General features: G+C 53.7%; 2 protein-coding genes across 3 annotated transcripts in view; one reads left to right on the plus strand and one right to left on the minus strand.

Moving 5' to 3' along the window:
• Positions 1 to 3,768, plus strand: part of STRA6 (signaling receptor and transporter of retinol STRA6) — a 29,206-nt gene extending 25,438 nt beyond the window's left edge. Inside the window, exons 15-19 of the mRNA XM_059915453.1 lie at positions 654 to 771; positions 861 to 962; positions 1,610 to 1,773; positions 2,044 to 2,193; positions 2,859 to 3,768. Coding sequence (XP_059771436.1) covers positions 654 to 771; positions 861 to 962; positions 1,610 to 1,773; positions 2,044 to 2,193; positions 2,859 to 3,028 — 704 coding nt within the window. The 3' untranslated portion in view covers positions 3,029 to 3,768. The remainder of the gene's footprint in view (positions 1 to 653; positions 772 to 860; positions 963 to 1,609; positions 1,774 to 2,043; positions 2,194 to 2,858) is intronic.
• Positions 3,769 to 6,094: 2,326 nt separating this feature from the next.
• On the minus strand, positions 6,095 to 9,280 carry ISLR (immunoglobulin superfamily containing leucine rich repeat). 2 transcript variants are annotated; one of them, XM_059915456.1, is made up of 2 exons: positions 8,989 to 9,280; positions 6,095 to 8,158 (listed from the first exon to the last, which is right to left on the minus strand). In XM_059915456.1, exon 2 carries the CDS (start codon positions 8,148 to 8,150, stop codon positions 6,864 to 6,866), a length of 1,287 nt encoding a protein of 428 aa, XP_059771439.1. In that variant the 5' UTR covers positions 8,151 to 8,158; positions 8,989 to 9,280; the 3' UTR covers positions 6,095 to 6,863. The 2 variants fall into 2 exon arrangements, with proteins under 2 accessions (XP_059771439.1, XP_059771438.1); XM_059915455.1 differs by lacking the exon at positions 8,989 to 9,280 and adding an exon at positions 8,355 to 8,437.
• Positions 9,281 to 20,532: the final 11,252 nt, after the last annotated feature.

A 20,532-nucleotide genomic window follows, 5' to 3' on the forward strand; every position in this document is an offset into this window, starting at 1 on the left:
CTGATTCTCCCCTTGGGCACTGCAGTGAATAAAGTCCTTGCAAATGTGAGGGGGCTGGGGCCATTGTTGCCAAAGCAAGGGCCTGATTTCTCCCTCTGCCGATGGTTCCTTCAGTTCTCACCTTGCTGGCAGAGGTGGAAGAAGATGATAAAGGGGTAGACGAATCACTAGCACCAAAAGTCATAATTCCTCATATAGGTAAACTTTATGCCTCTGAAACCCTTTTGTACATATCCCATGTAAACAATTAGCCAACTGTTTCAATAGGCAACTTTCAGGTACCTACCATGTGCCAGGCTTTGGCCAGTAGGAATGCAAACATTAATTTCAAATACTGTCTTGTCCTCAAGGACTCAGGAGCAACTGGGGGAAAATAACATTTGCAAAGCACTCTGTGGTTTTCAAAGAGTTGCCACAGATACTGTCTCATTGGATCCTGACAACAGCCCTCCTGGGTAGGGGCTGCTATCCCCTTATTTACAGAGGAAGAAACCAAGGCTCAGAGAGGTAAAATAACTTGCTCAAGGTGGCACAGCTAAGCAGCAGCAGAGCAGGTATCTGAAACCAGGTCTGCCCAGTTCCAAAGCCTTGGGCTCCTGGGAGTGGCAAGGGTGGGCTGATGCCTTGCCCTGTTCTCCTCCCCATGCTGGCAGGGCTCCTGGTGCAGCAGATCCTCTTCTTCCTGGGGACCTTGGCCCTTGCCTTCCTGGTGTTCATGCCCGTCCTCCACGGCAGGAACCTGCTGCTCCTCCGGTCCCTGAAGTCCTCATGGTGAGTGAGGCAAGGGGCCGAGGGCTCTGGGACCGCTTCCCCGAGGACCACTAATAATGACACCCTCCCCATCCCCTCACCCCCCACAGGCCCTTCTGGCTGACCTTGGCCCTGGCTGTGACCCTGCAGAACATGGCAGCCCACTGGGTCTTCCTAGACACTCACCATGGACGTCCAGAGCTGACCAACCGGTGAGGTGGCTCCTGGGCTTGCACATCCCTTAGGCCCTCAGCTGCTTCTTCGGTGGCTTTCTTTTTGTGCCCTTCTCCCTCGTCTGCCATCTTTCCCCTTTCTCTAATGGGGAGCCCAGTGAGCAGTAAAAAGAGCTTGTCTTAAAAGGGGTCAGTGACCCAGCTTAGTCCAAAATACCTCTCTGTTTACCTGTCACAGGGCCAGAAATACCCCCATGAGCCTTTCCTGTTTTGGGGATCAATACCGCTCTCCCCTTTGCAGGAAGGAGGTTAACAGAAATATTATTTCTATGCTAGGCTGTGGGAGGACCTTGGCCCCAGGAGAGACTTAGAGTCGGTGGACAAGGGACCCAGAGGAGGGAGGTGGGGACACCAGGGTCATAGAAAGATCCAGGTGGACCTGGACTTAAACCCCACTGACTAGCCAGACAACCTTAGCTAAGTCACCCAGTCTCTCTTGGGCCTCTGTCTCCCAGATGGGTGGGATGGGTGAGCTGGGTGGAGAGAGCAGACCCAGCCCAGAAGATGGGTACACAGAGGTGTTCTCAACAAATACACGGCAGTTGTGGTCATCTAGGTCTGACACTGACGCTGAGGAAGGGACTCGGTGTGAGGACCTGCCTCAGCTCTCTTCCCCCCGACCCCAGGCGAGCGCTCTACGCAGCCACCTTCCTTCTCTTCCCCATCAATGTGCTGGTGGGTGCCACGATGGCCGCCTGGCGAGTGCTCCTCTCCGCCCTCTACAATGCTGTCCACCTTGGCCAGATGGACCTCAGCCTGCTGCCACCTAGAGCCGCCACTTTCGACCCCGGTAAGGTTACTGGGCAGGAGCTGGGGGCAGGGGATGCTCAGGCTGCCCAAGCAGTGCGGGAGGGTCTGCCCTGACCTAGTCTCTGCAGAGGATGAATGTAACCCCAAGCTGTGGGTCTGTGGAGGGGGCCATGTGCAGTGCACGTGCAACACGCTCAGGTGCCCATGTGCTCGCGTGCAGGGTGTGCAGGGCACTCCCTGTGTCAGTGTTAGGTGCCGGCTGGGCCCCCCCCCCCCCCCGCACTAGCACTGCCTTTCCCCACCCACCCAGGCTACCACACATACTGCAACTTCTTGAAGATGGAGGTCAGCCAGTCACATCCAGCCTTGACGGCCTTCTGTGCCCTGCTCCTGCGAACTCGGAGGCCCCAGCCCCGCACGGTCCCCCGGGATGGCCTCAGTCTGGGGGAGGAAGAGGAAGGTGAGCCTTTCCACTGGGAATGGGGGGAATTGAGCCCACCCGGCTTCTCCCAGGAAGGAGGCACGCCCCCTCTCCAGCAACGCAAGGGAGAGAGGGCTAGGAAAGTGCCCACTTCCTCTCTGGGCTGCCTGTGGGAGAGAAGAAGTGAGAATTCTCCGGGTCCGTCTCAGGGTAATTTTTCCCATAATACTAACATACACACACTTTCTGTCATGTGTGTGCACACACACTCACTCCTCACGTGGAGAATGAGACAGTCTCAGAGCTAAGGGGCTCTGTCACCCCTACCACCCCAGGCCAGCCCCTGCCTCTCCTAAGCAGTACCTCCTCTCCCGCCCTGCTGCCTGGGACGTGTGTAGTAGGGAGGGGGACGCTACGCTGGCTCCAGACCCTTGTCCCAGCCCTGCCTCCAGCCCCCTCCACAGAGCTCATCCTTTCCCTCTTCTGCTGGCCACCCAGAGGATGACACCTGAGCCTCAACAAACACCCTTCTGCACCGCACACTCTCCTGGCTTCCCACCCTGTGAACGGGCACCTGGAGCCCCAGTCTCGGCCTCCCTCACCCTACATACTCAAGGGGTTTTCAGACTCTGCTCAGGTCTTGGTGCTGGGGGTGGGGCTTGGCTGGGTGCGTGTTGAGTGACTCACGGAAGGTCTCTTTTCAGGGATGCAGTTGCTGCAGACCAAGGACCGGGTGGCCAAGGGAGCGGGGCCCAGGGTAGGCCGAGGCAGGGCCCGCTGGGGTCTGGCATACACGCTGCTGCACAACCCAGCCCTGCAGGCCTTCCGGAAGACAGCCCTATCAGATGCCCGGGCCAACGGTGCCCAGCCCTGAAGGTGGGGGAGGCCACACCGCCTGTGCTGGAGCACTTCCCATCCTCCCAGCCCTCCCCCCCCCCCAGCTCTCCCAGAGTCATCACTCCAGCCATGGCAGCCTCTCTGCTTGGCACCAGCTCTGTCAGCAGGTCCCGGGGGTTCAGGGCCAGCCAGGGGTTGCTTTGCTTGGGTGGAAGTCTGTCAGCATTATGAGCCTCAAGCCTTGGGAAGGCTCTGGTCTGCCCCCTTGACCTTGGGAAGCCAGCTAGGGCTCTGGAAAAAGCAATCGGTGGTTTAGGCCCTTGGTCCAGGAGCCAGTGGAAGCGAGTCGGCCACATCCAGGCCCCTCCCCACGCTGGCTCTGCCGCCAGCCTTCAGGCTTCACAAAAGCCTTCTCCTGACCGGGGCTGGTGATGCAGGTCCGGACAACCTAGGATTCCAGCTGGGCCCACTCAGCCTTGGAACACACCACTGTGACCAGACACAGCGCTTCCTCTCTCCTGCAGATTTCCCCGCTCCTCCTGGGGGGCCCGGTGGCCTGCAAGGCAACCCAGGAGGAAGCCGCGGGCTCCTACCTGGCAGCAGTCACGGCTCAAACCAGGCCCCACACTGAGCTGGCCACACTTGAGAGCCTGATATTTTTGTAGCTGGTATGCCTTTAGATGTTATGAAAGAGGTTAGTGTGTCCCCTGTAATAAACTTGTCCCCAAGAAACAGTCTTCCTGAAGGGGAGCGGTACGTGGGGAAAACCGCCTGGCATCTCAGTCAGTCAACACTGTTTATGGGGCTTGGGTGGGGTTGGGGTACTCTGGTCAATGCTGGGCTGGGCATTGGGTGGGGGGCAGAACAGGAACCATGGCCACATCCCTTGGGGTGGTGGAGAGACTGGGGACCTATGGTGCCACCCCTGAGCTGTGTGAGCATTGACTTTGGAAGTAGGACTGATTCTGGGTCTTCGAGAATGAGCAGGATTTGGGGAGGAGAAGAGATTTCAAGAGATGGGGAGACAATATGAATAAAGGTACGGAGGTAGGCGGAGACTAGTATGCAGAAGGGAGGGCAGCTGAGGGGGTCCCTCCCCCTGCTGGGGACTGAGGTGCGGGCATGTATGAGTGAGGGTTTGGGGGCCACTGTGGGGCTGGGGCTACCGAGGGTGGGGCAGATGTGGCCACCCCACACAGCTGGATCAGTGGGGCCTCCAGAAATGTCTGCACAATTACAGCACATTCCTGCACCCAAGCTACAGCCTCAAACTTGCAGGAAGCCAGGCAGGGCCAGGGAGCCTCAACCCACCTTCGAGGATGCCCAGGAAGAGGGCAAAGAGGGCAGGGTCTGATCCCACTGCAGCCCACTGAAAAATGTCTTCCTAGCCCTGTGTTAGTGATTGACGGGGGTCTCAGGAATGAGAAGGCAGACTGGGTCTCTGCCCTTAATATGGAAACAGAGTCATAATAGAGTGTAATCAGGCTGGGACACTGGACACTCAGGACTGTGTGAGCCAGAGGAGGGGGCCTAGTCCAATTTGGGGGGGTGAGGGAAAAGCATCCAGGAAGGCTTTCTGGAGGAGGTGGTACCTCAGCCGACTCTCAAAAGCTGACTTAGCCAAGTGAGGAACAGGAGAAGGGTGTCCAGACTGATGGAACAGTATAAGTAAACGTACAGAGGATGAGACATCACCGACTGTTAAAGGAACAATTAATTAGCCATTCCAAGAGAGGTGGGGAGGGGTGACTTTGGAGAGCCAGTCAGAGGGGCCACGAACATCTGGCTGGGGAACTCGGGCTTCACCTTGAGGGCATGCGGGGCCATGGATGACTTTAAAACAAGCGAGTAGCTAGTTCATTCAGAGCACAAATGTTCCCCAGCTGCCCCCGACTCAGGTCTTAGGCCCACATCCTGCTCCAAGAAGCCAAGCCTGCTCAGCTGTGAATGGAGCCAGAGATGTCAAGGGGTCCAAGCTGGGTTAGGATTATCAAGCCTTAGATAATCAGAGTCAATGAGTTACCGTATCCTAGCCCATCCTTTGTTTTCTGAGGAAACTGAAGTCCAGAGATGGGCAGTGACTTACCCAAAGCGGCACAGCACAGGGGACTCGGCACCATCCTGCTGCTTTCCATCAGAGGTGCAGTCATCCTTGACATGTACTCTGGTGACAGCAGCTCAGCAGGAGCTACAAGCTGACCAGGGGGGATGGGGAGGTGCTGTATGTGGAAGGAGGAGGAAGCGGGGCTGGCCAGCCTCCAAGGCTCACAACTGCTACCCCACGTTCCTTGGCCTCCCTGCCTCCACTTTGCTGGACTCAGCAGTTCTGGGGGCTCTAGTCAGAGGCTTCAGAGCTTCTCTCATGGGGTCTTGTCCCTATGCATAGCACCCTTTGATCGGGAAAGGGGCAGGGATGAAGGCAGTAGAGAGACGCATCTCTGACCCAGCACAGGTTCTACGGTCTCTAGGTTCTGACCTCATCCTAAGAGACCCACAGGTTGCTGCCAGGCCCTCCACCCCCCAAGTCAGTTCCTGATCCCCCTGATCTGTGAGGAGAAGACTTTCCTCCAGGAATACTATTTCCTCTTTCTGGAAATGTGGGAGGAAGTACCATCCATTTCCTCTGACTTCTCCTTCAACTATGTTCTCTTGTCCTCAGTCTCTCTGGGTCTTTCTCTTTCCCTCTCACCCCATCCTACATCGCCTCTCTCCTCCCTTCTCTCTCCCCTCCATCTTGCCTTGCCTGTCCCCGCTTTCCTCACTGTTCCCTAACATCTCTTCCAGGAGCAGGACTGGGAAGAGAGGCCACAACCCAGGCACTTGATTTCCCCCATGCCCCCTCCAAAACGCCTCCTTCAGGCCACTGCTCAGGGACCCCAGGGAAGCCTTTGCAATGGTTGTCAGGCTCATGCCCCTGTTTGTGCCGTGGGCTAGGTGGGGGGGTGGAGGAGAACATCCACAGCTCAACCCAGCCCTGAGCCCACCACCGGGCCACCCCTCCCTGCCCCACAGGCTCCGGAACATGTGGACAGACAGGCTGGCTGTCCTTCCAGTCCTATCCTCCACCGGGGGGCCCCTAGATCCAGACAAAACACCAGGCAGATGCAGGGGAGCATCAGAAATGCTGTTTATTTCTCTGCCGCCCCCAGGCTGCCTGACCTCTCTGGAGGGGCAGGCTACAGATGCATACCTGGAGAGGAAGGCAGGGCAGGTGTCCAGGATGGAGGGGCACGCTGAGGGAGGAAGGGTGAGGAGATGAATGACATTCTGGGTACTCCAGTCCTGTCTGAGATGAGGGCAGAGCCTCCCAAGCCCCCAAGTCGTCAGAGAACACCAAAGGTCAGCAGGAGCTCAAGCAGGTCAGAGAGCCTCAAAGCCACGCCAGCCACTTCCGCTACATCCTACTCTACATCTCCTGTGCCCTGTCTGCTTCAGCCTACCTCCCTGCCAAGCTCCAAGCCCCAAGCCCCACCCATAGCCTTCAGCAGCTTGTCAGTCCCAGTGCCCAGAATTCCATCAGTGAGTGCCGACCCCCCCCACCCCGCCGTTGGTTAGGGCACCGTCCTGTCAGCACGCTGCCCCTGAGAAGGGAGCATGCGCATTGTGATTAGCAGCAATTAGCACCGTAGACGGTGAGTTACGGGATCAAATTCTGTCCTAGTCACTAGCTTTGAGCAAGTCTAGAAGTTGGGGCGGTGAGTGTTCCAGAAGAGATGAGAAAGGGAGGTAGGAAGATGGGAAGTCCCCGATGCAGGCTTCGAGAGTCGCCGAGCCCAGACCCCTGCAGCACTTGTAAGGGACGGCTGCGGTGTCAGGGGCAGGAGTCAGCGAGGCCTTGGGCCTGCTCCAGCCCAGCCTGGGTGGGGGTGGGGCTAGAAGGAAGTGAGGAAGAGGAGGAGGAGGCTCTGGCCCAGCAGAAGCAGCCCTGGGGGCTGCTTCCCAGAGATCCCTCCTCCCGCTGCTGCAGCCTCAGGGCCCCCAGTACGGCTGAGGTAGATGATGACGACGTTGTCCTCAGGACCCGACGGCTGCACCTCATTGTCAACCGTGTAGCAGCCCTTACCCTCGGCCGCTTTGCCATGGAACCTGCGCCCCAGTGCATCCTCGCCGCCCTCGCCCGGTGTGGCCAGTGCCACGTTCACCGAGCTCTCCGCACTGCCCAGCTCGTTGGTGGCCAGGCAGCTATAGGTGCCCTCCTCCAGCTTGCCGAATTCGGGGATGAGCAGGCTGCCATTGGCAAAGGCCTGAAAGCGTGGCCGGCTGCTGGCTGCCAGGACACCGGGCAGGGCACGCCCATCGGCACCCACGTTGGGGCTGGCAATCTCCACGGTGCCACCGGGCGTCTGGATGTGCCAGTGGAGCTGGGGGGCTGGCTGCCCGTCCACGTCGCAGTGGAGCGCCAGCACGAAGCCAGGACGCAGCTCGGCGCCGTCCTGGCTGGGCTGGTAAGTGAGCTGCACCGAGGGTGCCGAGCAAGGCAGCGGCAGCAGGCGGTTCAGCCGTGTGCCCTTGAGCACGTGGGGTGAAGTGCAGGTGATGTTATCCTGCTCTGGGATGGACACAGCAGTGGTCAGGGCCCACGTCTTGAACCACACGATGCCGCAGGTACAGTCGAAGGGGTTATCGTTGATCTGCAGGTGGGACAGCGCGGTGAGCGGTGCGAAGGTGCCCTCTGCCAGCGTGTGCAAGCGGTTGTGATTGAGCTGCAGGGAGCGCAGGGCACGAAGGCTGCGGAAGGCGTCGCGGGGGATGAAGGTCAGCTCGTTGCTATCCATCTTGAGCAACTGGAGGGCACTGAGGTTGTTCAGGTCGCTCCAGGCAAAGTCAGAGATGAGATTGTGGCTGAGGTCCAGGCTCTTGAGTTGGCCCAGAGGGGCCAGGGCACCAGCGGCCACCCTGCGGATCTCATTGTGCGCCAGCCACAGTGACTGCAGCAGGGGCACCTCCCTGAAGGCGCCCTCTGGTAAACTCGGCAGCCGGTTGGCCGACAGGCTCAATGTGGTCACGTTGGCCGGGAAGCCGGGTGGCACGGCCTCCAGGTCACGGTAGGCACAGTCGGCGATCTGGAAGCCGTACTTTTCCCCACAGTCGCAGGACTCGGGACAGGTCTGCACCAGGCCCACAAGGACCACCCAGCACAGCAGACGCAGCTCCTGCATCCTACCTCCTGCAGAGAAGACATGCCACCAAGGTGACCCCGAGGACACGCAGAAGGCACTCGTCCCTCTCAGCACCCTGACCCAGAGCTCTTCCCCATCAGAAGGACCTGCCAGCATCATCCAGCTAAGACCCAACACCACCTAGCCCACCACCCCCATTCTATAGAAGGGGAGACTGAGGCCCAAAGAAGGTCCAGGACTTGCCCGAGGTCATGCAGTCAGGAGCGGGTGAAGACCGGACAGAAGAGGACCCCAGCTCCTTCTCTGAGCAGAGAGCTCTCCCTGCCTCGGCCAGCTCCTAGCTGACTTTATGGCTTGAAATCTGTTTTCCAGCCACCTCCTCCCCCCAGCACTCGGCAGAACCTCCCTCCTGCCCTCCCACATCCTGGCCGCAGTCCCTCCCACTAGAGCCCCCCCATAGGTATGCTTTGCCCCGGCCTAGACAAGGCCCCTTGTGCAGTGCACACCACCCCCATCCGCCCCACCCACCGCTCTCCCGCTCCTACCAGCCCGTGACCACAGCAGACACCAGACCCTTTCTACAGAATCACACCCTTGGCCTATTCGGTTCAAACTACGCCAGGCAGCTGCCTAAATAAACCCCTGCCAGGACCTCTCAGCTGGCTTGGGTGAGGCCAGTGGCTCAACCCAAATACTGCTGAGATTTCCAGGGCTGCGGTTGTTAGAGGGACTGAGGCCCCCCTGGACAGATCCAAGCAAAGGGTTGTCCCAAGCACCCCAAACCAACAGGAAAGTGCCCAGGGGAGCCCAGCCCCTGTGCCCAGCAGGCTGCCCTCTCCTCCCACTGGCCCTTGGAGCCCTCTTCCAGCTGGCTTACCTTCAAACTACTTTTTCTTAGTCAAGCAGAGCCTCTTCTAAGATGGAACCAAAAAAGCAACAAAGGAAGAGTTAGCCCTGGACAGTGTGCAGGGCCAAGGGAAGATGAAGGTGCTGGAGGAAGGGGCAACCTGGCCCCTGCCCCACCTTCAGTCTGCACACCTGGGCCTGCCCTTTCCTTATCCGGACAGGGTACCTGAGACCCGCTGCTGCGAGGAGGCTGCAGGAAGGGAGCCCAGGCAGCCCGTATACTTCCTCCTTCCAGCAAAACAACTGCTTCTCTGCAACAACAAGGACCCGTGTTTCATAAGTGACACCAGAAACTTGAGGGGGAAAAGATGCCAAATTTTTTGATTTTTTTTTTTTCTCTCTCTCACTCACTTTTAGCAGCTTCAACTTCCTTAAAGACACAGCACTAGCTGGACGAGACCCAAGAAAAGATGTGGCCAGAAGGATTTTTGTGGGGGGAAGGGTGAGAAACTGAATCCCGTGGAAGGTGGGAGACTTCTAACCTCACTTTGAGCAAGAAAAAAACGCACGGTGGTGGGGGCATTCTCCAAGCTGAGACTGTGTGAGGGATTGTGTGTCCACTTGTGTGTGCATGTCTGAGTGTCGGCGTGACATCTCTGTGCAGATGAGTTTGTATGTGTGTTTGTGTGGATGTGGGTGTGAGACCATGTATGGGTGAATTTGTGTGTTTGGAAATGTTTGGGTGTGTGTATTTGTGTAGGTGTGAGGCTGAGTCTTTGTGTGTCTCTGCGTTTGTGTGGGTGTATGTGGGTCTGTTTGTATATTTGGGCGTGTGTGTGTGCATGTTTATGTGTAGAAGTGAGTGTGCATATCTGTGACTGTGTGTGTGTGTGTGTGTGTGTGTGTGGTGGGTGTGTTCCAGTGAAAAGCTGAGGCCAAAGTGTATAAAACACCCACGATGCTCCGAAGCCTCAGTAAGAAGCCAAAACGTTAGAGCTGTTTTTGTAAGAAAACACATCCTCCTGGCCCGCCCATGTCAGGCCTGCCTGCTGGCTCTGAGGCTGGGCTGTCCTGGGAGGTCCCCAGGCTCCAAGGCTCCAGCCCTGGCTCCCCACTGGGCTGGGAGGGGTGGGCGGAAGGCAGGGGTGTGACTGGGCTCCAAGCGGGTAAAAGAAAACTCCGGACAGGAACCAGCTGGGCTTCAGTTTCCAGACTGGGATTCTGAGACACTCAGGCTCACAGAGACGGTTCCTTTACCCAGAACTATCCACCTGGCAGCCAGGTAAGATTGAAGGACATCGCTCCTTTTGAAATAGTCTCTCTGTGGCCTCCCAAGTGCCTGAAACCCCACCTTAGGTGCTGCCTGTCTGGGGACGCAGTGTCGCTCCCTGGGCTCTGCTGTCCCAACACTAACAGCCTCCAGGGGGAGGATATTGTGTCCAGTTCTTCTTTTTTTTTTAATTTTATTTTTTTATATAGGAGGTTCTTATTAGTTACCCATTTTACACATATTAGTGTAGTATATATGTCAATCCCAATCTCCCAATTCATCACACCACCACCACCGCCCCCCCCACCGCTTTCCCCCCTTGGTGTCCATATGTTTGTTCTCTACATCTGTGTCTCTATTTCTGCCCTGCAAACTGGTTCATCTGTACCATTTTTCTAGATTCCACATATACGCATTAATGTACGATATTTATTTTTCTCTTTTTGACTTATTTCACTGTGTATGACGGTCTCTAACTCCATCCACGTCTCTACAAATGACCCAATTTCGTTCCTTTTTATGGCTGAGTAATATTCCATTGTATATATCTACCACATCTTCTTTATCCATTTGTCTGTCAATGGGCATTTAGGTTGCTTCCATGACCTGGCTATTGTAAATAGTGCTGCAGTGAACATTGGGGTGCATGTGTCTTTTTGAATTATGGTTTTCTCTGGGTATATGTCCAGTAATGGGATTGCTGGGTCATATGGTAATTCTATTTTTAGTTTTTAAGGAACCTCCGTACTGTTCTCCATAGTGGCTGTATCAATTTACATTCCCACCAACAGTGCAAGAGGGTTCCCTTTTCTCCACACCCTCTCCAGCATTTGTTGCTTGTAGATTTTCTGATGTGCATCCAGTTCTTGCTTCATGTGTATATATTGTATTTCTCTGACATTAATAATAGCTTTTTTTTTTAAAGCTTCCTTCTATCTGCATTGTTGGTTTCTTCAAGTTGCATTTTTTTTTTTCTGTTAGCTTACTTATTTGGAACTGTCTTTCGTATTAGAGATTTTCTCAGTTAATTCACTTGACATAAATTTATTCTCATGTGTTTAATGGGAGACCCCTCTACTAGAGAGGAAGCCTGTTCAAGGCAGACATCTTGTCTTCCCAGTTGCTAACCCCTGGCACAGAGAGGATACTCAGTAAATACCCCTTGACTCAATGAATGGGTGAGTTGGGTGGGCATCAGCTGCCGGAAATGAAAGCACTTTGGAGGTCACCTTCTCCACCCCCTCATTTTACAGATAAGAACCCTGGGCCCAGACTGGATTCCTCAGAACAGGACATTTTAAGAATATTTCGTACAATGTGGGAGACCCACACTCTGTTGGGTGAGTGAGCACGTTACCAGACTTCCTGGGGGTCCTTTCATCCCCATTCCCCATCGCTTGATGGCAGCCCAACACTAGGCTGCCCTTGGAATCCCATGCAGAACAGCCAGGGGTGGAGGCAGGGGGAACGGGGTGGTGCTATGGCAGGAGAAGCAAGAGGGACCTAGGGACCTAGGGACCTGCCCACCCGGGGAAAACTGAGTCTGCACACATTGGACACTGACAGCTCTTCCCCATCTGCCCAGATCCCGTCACCTCCTGAGGGTGCAGTGTGCCCCACCTCTACCAAGAAGGACAATAGGACAAGGGCCGTCAGGGTCCAGTGGGCCTCTACCAAGAAACATGGTGTCCTCCAAGGCGCTTCACAGTGGGCCACGCAGGGCCACTCCCTGCCGAGCCTGAGAAGCGGTGGTACAACTCCAAGGACTGGCATTATCAACTCCTAGGCAGCACCCTCGCTCTCCCTGCACCGTCATCCCCTCATCGACGGAAAGTTCTTCCTGAAAGGCCCATCCCACAGGAAATAATGCGAGCAGGCAAGGACACAAACCGGAGGTCGGCTCCCCTTCCTCTTCCCAGCCTGGAGTTCCCTGTGGACCTGGAGATGGGGGTCCTCGGTGAGTATGTGGATACCTTGACTGTCCCCAGATCACAGATGGAGGCCCAAGGGCCTAGGGCTAGAGAGCTTCTCTCAGACCCTAAAACCCCTCCACCATCCCTGGAGCCTCAGCAGCCCTGCAACGGTGGAAGGGAGAATTAGGAGGTAGGGAGCGGGAGGAGAGGAGTCAGGTCTGGGAGCCCATCCTGCCAGCCCCATCCTGGCTCCTGTGGGCCTCAGGGTAGAGTGACCAACAGTCCCAGGATGCGGGGCTTTCAGTGTTAAAATCCAGACAGCCCCAGGCCAACTGGGACAGTTGATCACCCTAGCAGGGGAGGTGGTGCTCACTTCTTCCCACAGAGTTTTTCTTCCTGCTCCCCCTTCCCCAGCCCTCCGCAGAAGCCCAGCCCTTTCTCCTCCCATTCCTCCTGCCTTCCCCTCCCACCAGGGCGGCCAATCCCTTTCCTGCTGCAGAGGCTCAGCCAGCCTGACTCCACTACCCCAAAGGGGCCTCACTCCAGCTGACCAGGGGGCCACGTCAGCTTTTCCTGGAAGGCAAAAAAAGATCCTGGAGAGAGAGAGAAAATAGAGTGAGAGGGACAGAGCCCAGCAGAGAGGGAACTGGAGAGAAACTGAGAGACTGAGAGAAGGGAGACAGAGATGGGGGAAGAGAGAAAGAAAGCAGAGAATCACCGACAGCCAGGGTTAGACCTGAAGGTAGAGAAAGGATGACACAGAGAAGGAGATGGAGAAAGAGGGTCTGCTGGGCCCTGAAATTGGCTCTGAGAAGAAGGAGACCGTTGGCGCTCAGATGTGTGGCCAGCCGTGGTTGGGGGCTGTTGCCATCATGCGGAGAGGGCAGGTTGGTCTTGATCCCAACCCCACTTTCCCTCCACACAGCTTGCTGGAATAATTGGGAGGAAGCTCAGCGGCTCCTGGCGGGACTTGGTTAAGCCTGTGGGTCTCCCAGGAGGAAGAGTCCGGCCTGGGCCATTGAGAATACAGTTTCTCTGTCCTATGTGGGAGTCAGATGAGATGGTCTGATGTCCTTCAGCCCTGAGGTTCTAGAATTTCTAATGTCTACCTTCACATGAAGAGTCTGCGTGCACTCGTGCGTTCACACACAATCATTTCTGTTTGCACGCACGTGAGCCTGTGCTGATTTTCCACATGTGCTTGTTGGTGCACGCACACTGCGGGTATGTGGGGTGGCTCGAGCGTCAGCTCGTTGTGTGGGTTCCCGAGGCTGTGGGTAGGGCCGGCAGGCCAGGCCCCATCTCCTCCCCTGCATCAGCCTCAGCCCAGAGGCCCCAGCCCAGGCAGAGCCGGCCTGGCCCCTGGCTGACCCTACCACGATGCCCTCACTCCCGTTTCCTTTCCCACCCTCCGCCTTCCTCTCCACACACCCCTCCGCTTCGCTCAGGTGTGAGGGCCTCTTGGCTCTTCTCCAGTCTCAGTTCTTCAGACCTTGGAAACCGGGAGGTGCCTCTCTGATCTGCCCCTGGCTACTTGTCTGGCCCCATCTCCACCCCGCTAACGTGTCCAGCCTCACACATCACCTGCTCCCACATCAGGGACACTGTTCTTGTTCTTTTCTCAAACTGGACTCTGTAGGGCTCACTCCCTCTAGTCTATGGAGGCTTTCAAATGCCAGCTCCCAGATAGGCCTTCCCCAACCACCTTACATAATCAGCCTTTGTCACTCTGTCCCCTCACCCTGCTTTATTTGTCCCTCTTCCTTTTTTTTTTTTTTTTTTTTTTTTTTTGCCATGCTGCTCGGCTGGCAGGATCTTAGCTCCCCGACCAGGGATTGAACCCGAGCCACGACAGTGAAATCGCTGAGTCCTAACCACTGGACCAGCGGGGAATTCCCCATCCCTCTTCCTAACACTTACCTCTGACACATCTGTGAGGGTAATTCTTGTCCATCTCCCCAGTCTGAATATGAGCTCCACGTGGGTGGGCACTTTGTTCTGTTCACTGCGATACCCCCAGTGCCTGCCAAAGGGTCAGCCACTTAGTAGGTGCTCAGTAAATAGTGTTGAATGAATGAATGAAGAAAGACCTCCAGTCTCCTAGCAGGAACCCTCTGCCCCCCGGCCTTCCTCCACCTGCCCAGGGCCTCCCCGGCCCCTCCCTTCTGTGTGGCACTGCCCTCTCTGTCACTGGACACTCTCTAGCTGGCATTTCTGGTTCCTGCCCCCTAGTACCATCCTCTCTGCCCTCTCCTGACCTTTCCCTTAGTTCGCAGGGGCCGTTTTCAGCAGCGGCACTAACTGCGGCATATTTCATTGGAATTATTTTTGTTCTTCTGCCTGCCAATCCCACAATTTCCAGAAATTCAGACCTTGGCCACACACCCAGGGCACATAGCAGATCTCTTTTCAGCCCCAGGCCTTCTCAAAGGCTAGGGGTGGGACTGGGGAGTGCTGTGAATGAGTGAGTCTTTAAATTAAGGTTCTAGACTGGGACCGGAGATATAAGGTCAGGATCCCGGTCCCTAAGTAGCTATGGTGCACAGGAACCGGCCAAGGCCACTTGTTAGGGGTCAGCTTGAAAGGCCAGGATTAGACGCGGGTGTAGATTTAGAGGGTGGGGTGGAGGTAGTTTAACACCAGGTATGAAGCAGGGTCTGGGGTCTGAAATAGTAGCAATGGTCCCCGTGCCTTGTTGGAAAGTGCAATAGAGGCAGTGGGCAGAGGACTACAGAGTAATGCAAAGAGACAAAAGGAGAAATAGGGAGACAAGGGCAGAGAGAGAAAAAGAAGAGAGAGGGGAGCAGGCAGGGAGGAGACATGAGAGAACAGGGGTGGGAAAGGAGGGGCCAGCCAGGAGGAGCGTGGAGCATCTCGCCGACAGCAGAAAGCCCTCAGGACACCCGCTTCTCATCAACAGGCCAGGTTGCAGCGAGGTTTCCATGCTGTGCTGCTCCACGCCAACCTGCAGAAAGAGGTTGCAGTCAGGGCTGCAGGCTTCTCCCAACCCTGAGAGGCTTCCTAGGGTGTACAAGTGGGGAGCACCAGCTGGAGATGGAGGGAGGAGACGAGCTCCAGCCAAGGCTGCTGACCACGGGGAGGCAGGGTCACAGGGCCATGCTGACCTCGGCCCAAGGCCACCTCTCAGGGGAAGACAAGGAGACAGGAGGCCAGTCGGCCTGGGGAGGTGGCATTGGCTGCAAAGACCTCTGGGAGAGGGCCAGGCAGGACAGAATGCTGCACAGCATGGGGTGTAGGGGTTGAGAGAAGGGTGTGTGAGCTGGGGATCAGGACGGCTTAAGGGAGGAACTGGGAACTTGAATACTTTTCATAACAAGGTAAAGAATGCAAATCATACAACAGAAAATCAAATGGACAGAGAGGCTTAATACAAAATACTACAGTCCTCTGCCTCCCACCCTTCCCTCCCCCATCCATTCCCCAGAGGCAACAACTTGGGATGGTGTCTGTTTTTAGTTCTGCTGTGGTTACACATATCAGGCCTGCCCAGAACATTTGCAGGACCTGGGGCAAGGGTACATTTGTGGGTGCACATAACATATGTCTAAATATTTAAAAGTTGTAAATCCTGCAAGCTACATAATATGTTCTATTCTCCTACCTTGACAAATGTACCTTCATAACCACTTGAAGGCCAAGTTCAACTTTAGAATTCTTGTACTCCTTGGAGTCCCAGCCTAGAACTAGACAGGCAGGCAGAGGACCCCCCGACCCGCCAACCCCCAGCCTACAGCTGTCCTATTTCTCTTCCCACCCCAGGCTCCATCCTGTATCACGAGGGGCCCTAGGCATAGGGAAGTGAACACCGCAGCCCTCACACCCAAGCTCTGTCCACATTCCCTACCTCCCTCGAACTGACTCAGGCCTAGGGGTACACACACCCTGGTGTAGTTCTGCCTGGGGAGGAGTGGTCAGGGTGAAAAGATTTACAGAGGCCCTGGAAGCAGGCTCAGGCCATTTCATTTGGGCAGAGAATTCCATGGCCCCAGCTTCAGAAGTTGGGGTGTAGGATCTAGGTGGAAAAGTCCCCTTGAAAGGCATGTCTCAGGTAGGAATGCCAGATAAAATACAGGACATCCAGTTAGACAACAATAATTTTTTAGTATAAGTGTGGCCCCAATATTACATGCGACATACTTATACTGAAAAAAAAAAAAGACCCTATTTGTTATCTGAAATTCTTCTAAACCTGGCACTGTACGCTAGAGTCAGGGCCGAGCCCTCTAAAGCACAGGGCTCAGGGCTGGGGCCCCATTGTCTGGATTGAAGTGATATTGACCTGCATAAATCTAAATTATATGCATAGAATACCTTGTCTTGATACAGAAACTTTTAGACAATATCTATGACTCTTTGCTACGCGTTGAATTGTATTCCCTCCAAAAAGATATGTTGAAGTCCCCCAGTACCTCAGAATATGACGTTTGGAAATAGGGTCTTTAAAGAGATAATCAATTTAAAATGAAGGCATTAAGGTGGGCCCTAATCCAATAAAATTGGCGTCCTTATTAAAAAAAGGGACACAGAGGGAACACCATGTAAAGACACAGGGGAGGATGGCTTGTGAAGGTGAAGGCAAATATTAGAGTGATGCATCTACAAGCCAAGAAACCCCAAAGGTTACCAGCAAACCCCAGAACCTAGGAGCCATAGAGCGGGTGCTCCCTCACAGTCTCGGAGGAACCAGCCCTGCCGACACCTTGATCTCAGACTTCCAGCCTCCAGCACTGTGAGACAGTAAACTTCTGTTGTTTAAGCCACCTGGGTTTTGGTACTTTGTTGTGACAGCCTTGGGAAAAAAATACACTGTTCTATGGAAAATCACGTTTTAACTCTCGTACACGCTCCCATTCTTCTCTCCCCCATTCCTCCTGAGTTTTGCTAGTTAAAATAGTTTTGGTTCTTCTATTGGTTACATTTGCGCTCTAAACACTACATCTTCCTTCCTACTCCATAGAGTGGAGACACCATCTAATGCCTTCCCACTATATAAAATGAGAAATTTACCACTCCTATCTCTCCTCTTCCCCTCCCCCCATTCATCTACCTCTCAACCTGTCTGTAATAGTCTTACATTTTAAAAGATGATAATATTTAAATGCTGTTTTGAAGTCATAATTATGACAGTTGCATTTTGTCCTTAGATCAGCTTTAAAGGTTAAAAAAAATTAATAAACCAATATTACTATGAGTATAGTCCACTGCTGAGTGAAGGAATATGTACCCAAGGATTATATTTCCTTCCCTTCTGATCCAGTGTCGTGATGCCCAGGCCACTCAAAGGGTGGCTAAGGATGCATCAAGGTCACATGTATTCAATTTCCTTAGGCTCCATCAACCACTCAAAGGCTTGCCATATTTTCATTTGCTTTATATTTGGGTGATGGCTGTTTTGTACAGCTTTTGATTTTCCAGGAGTTTCTAATTGCTTTCTTTATTCTTATTGTCAAAAGAATAATGTGCCTTCACCAAATTCTAAAAATGACCCAGCTTTGTATACGTCTCCTTGTGCTGACATTGCCTCATATTAAAAGCCCCTACTTTCCTTAATGACTCTCTTTATTGACATACGAGCTTCTTCTGTTTATTTTTGCTTTTCAAGCAACTGGAAGCCCTTTGAAACCCTGAAGGCTTGTCAGTTATAGATCCCAGAATGAGGCCGGGCTTGAGAGGGCATCTCATCAAACAGCCCATTGGAAGCTTCATGTTCCACCCCGATACTCCAACATAACGTTCGCTCTGGAATACCATCAATGCTGGGGAACTTTCTATTCCAAGGAGGCCCATCGCTTTGGAGAATTTTGAGGGTCCCCTTCTTGGAAGAACTCCAACGATCATTAGTGTTTTCTGGAGCCCTTTGCCCAGTCCCAGCTCAGTGACTGCCCTCAGGAAATGCCCGGTCTCGTGGTTTATCTTTGTCTTCCCCCTTCATGAAGGTCTCACATGAGAGAAACCCAACTGTCCACCTGGGCAAATGAGCTCTTCTCCCTACCACTTCCCACTGGGCACTTTAGTCTTTTAGCCCATGAGACCCAAGCAGCAAGGCTGGTTGGGGGTGGGAAGGGGGCAGAGGCGAGATGGGGGGCACCTCGATTCACCAGCTCCTCTTTAGGGTGTGTGAGCCATTAGGCTGGGGGTTACCCCAAATGCCGGGGTGGGGACATTGTACTCAGAGGCAGCAACACCTACACTTGAAACCCTATCTTTTCCAGGCCGTTCCTCTGATGATTCTAGAGAAGAATCCTCCAGTTTGGGGCTGGAAAGGGGTTTGAAAAAAATTAATTAATTATACCCCTGTTTTTAACCTTTTTTTTTTCCTACTTGAGGCAGGAATTACCAATGATTTTTGATTATTACCAAAAATCACATCTACCGTTCTGTATCTACCATGTGCCAGACACTTTATACAAACCATCTCCTTGCAACCACATGAAAGGTAGGTATTTCTATTGCCCATTCTAGAGAAGGGACCACTGAGGTTGAGGTTAAGGAATTTGTCAATGTCCCCTTGCTTAGGAAATAAGGGGACCAGAGTTCAAACCCACCTCTGTTTGGTTCTCAAGGGGCCCAACAGGCTGGATTGGTTGTGGCTTCAGCAGGAAAGGGGAGGATAAAAGACATGAAGGTGGAATTTGACCAAAATCCCAAGCCCCCAGAGGGCCAGTGAGAGGAAGGGAGCCAGGCCCAGCCTGCCCGTTGGCTTTTCTCTTGTGGATACAGAAGCTGGTGCAGAAGCTTGGATGTGAGCGCTACAGGATAAGAGCTGGGATTTATGAATTCAGCAACTGGTGCAGATGAGATAGATTAGAAAGGGGGAGAGAAGGGGGAGGGGGGTACAGGGAGAGTTGTTAGAAGGCTGTGTCAATTGCCCAGAGAAGAAGCAGTAGGAAGGGGGGAGCAGTGGAGTGGGCAGGGGTGAGAGGTGGTGAGGAAAAGACCAAATGGGCCACAAGCTGGACCTGGGGTGAGCAAAGGGGCTTTCTCTGGGCTGGCAGAGAGGGCAGTCACTGCCTCTGGGCGAGGTTCACAAAGGGATGGTGAGAGGCAGCAACTTAACCAGTCCAGAGACCCTCATTCGTTCATTCCACTGTATGTCTTGGGCTCCTGTGATAAGGCAGCAGCGAGCCAGGTTCTGGGGATAGAGAGCAGGGGACGAGGTTGACAGCAGGCTGCCTTCATGGAGCTTATGGATGCCTGAGAGCGAACTTTCTGAGCAAGAGTTCTCCGCTCCCCTCCCCCATTCCTTCTTTTCTCTTTGAGAATTTTCAGGGCTGCGGGTGTGAGCTTCTGGGGGAAGGGAGAGTCTGGCTGATCCCCCTTCCTGCTCTTCCCCAACCACAAGCTGACTCTTTACCCAAAATATGCTCCAAGTCACGTACATTCCCCAGGGCCCTTTCCACACCTGTCCCATTCTCCAGTTTCACTGGGGGACTTTTCTTTATGTTTTCTTTTTGTCTCAGTTCCATTCGAGGCAGTTGTGAATGTCCATCAAAATGACTGCTGTAGAATGTTAAAGTAACGAAGTAGCACTATTCATCTATCAAAATGGCTGAAAAAGGAAATTTTTTTAAAACTCTAAAATTATCAGGTGCTAGCTGGGATACAGAGCAACTCAGACGTTTCTGGGGGAATGCAAAACGGTACAGCCACTTTGGAAAACAATATGGGAGTTTGTATTTACTGTACAACCTATCAATTCTACTCTTAGGGTTACTCAAGAAAAATAAAAATATATGTTCATACAAAAACCTGCACACATATTTTTAAAATAGCATCATTCATAATCACCCCAAACTGAAACAACACGAATGTCCATCAGCTAGTGAATGAATTAAAAGAAACATCAGGGGTATATCCATAATATGGAGTACTTCCAAGCAATAAAAAGGATTGAACAACTGATACACAAACATGGATGAATCTCAGAAGGATTATGCTGAATGACAAACAGGATGACCAACTTTTTTTTTTTTTTTAATTAATTAATTTATTTATTTATGGCTGTGTTGGGTCTTCGTTTCTGCGCGAGGGCTTTCTCTAGTTGCGGCAAGTGGGGGCCACTCTTCATCGCGGTGCGCGGGCCTCTCACTATCGCGGCCTCTCTTGTTGCGGAGCACAGGCTCCAGACGTGCAGGCTCAGCAATTGTGGCTCACGGGCCCAGCTGCTCCGCGGCATGTGGGATCTTCCCAGACCAGGGCTCGAACCCGTGTCCCCTGCATTGGCAGGCAGATTCTCAACCACTGCGCCACCAGGGAAGCCCCCAACTTTTTAGAAAGACAATCCAAGACAGCTATGCCATGCCAGACCAAAAAAAGAAAAAAAAATTCATAATAATATAATATGTAATAAATAATTAGACACAGATGAGCT

The sequence above is a fragment of the Balaenoptera ricei genome, chromosome 2, assembly GCF_028023285.1.
Source record: "Balaenoptera ricei isolate mBalRic1 chromosome 2, mBalRic1.hap2, whole genome shotgun sequence".
Taxonomy (NCBI): Eukaryota; Metazoa; Chordata; class Mammalia; order Artiodactyla; family Balaenopteridae; genus Balaenoptera; species Balaenoptera ricei.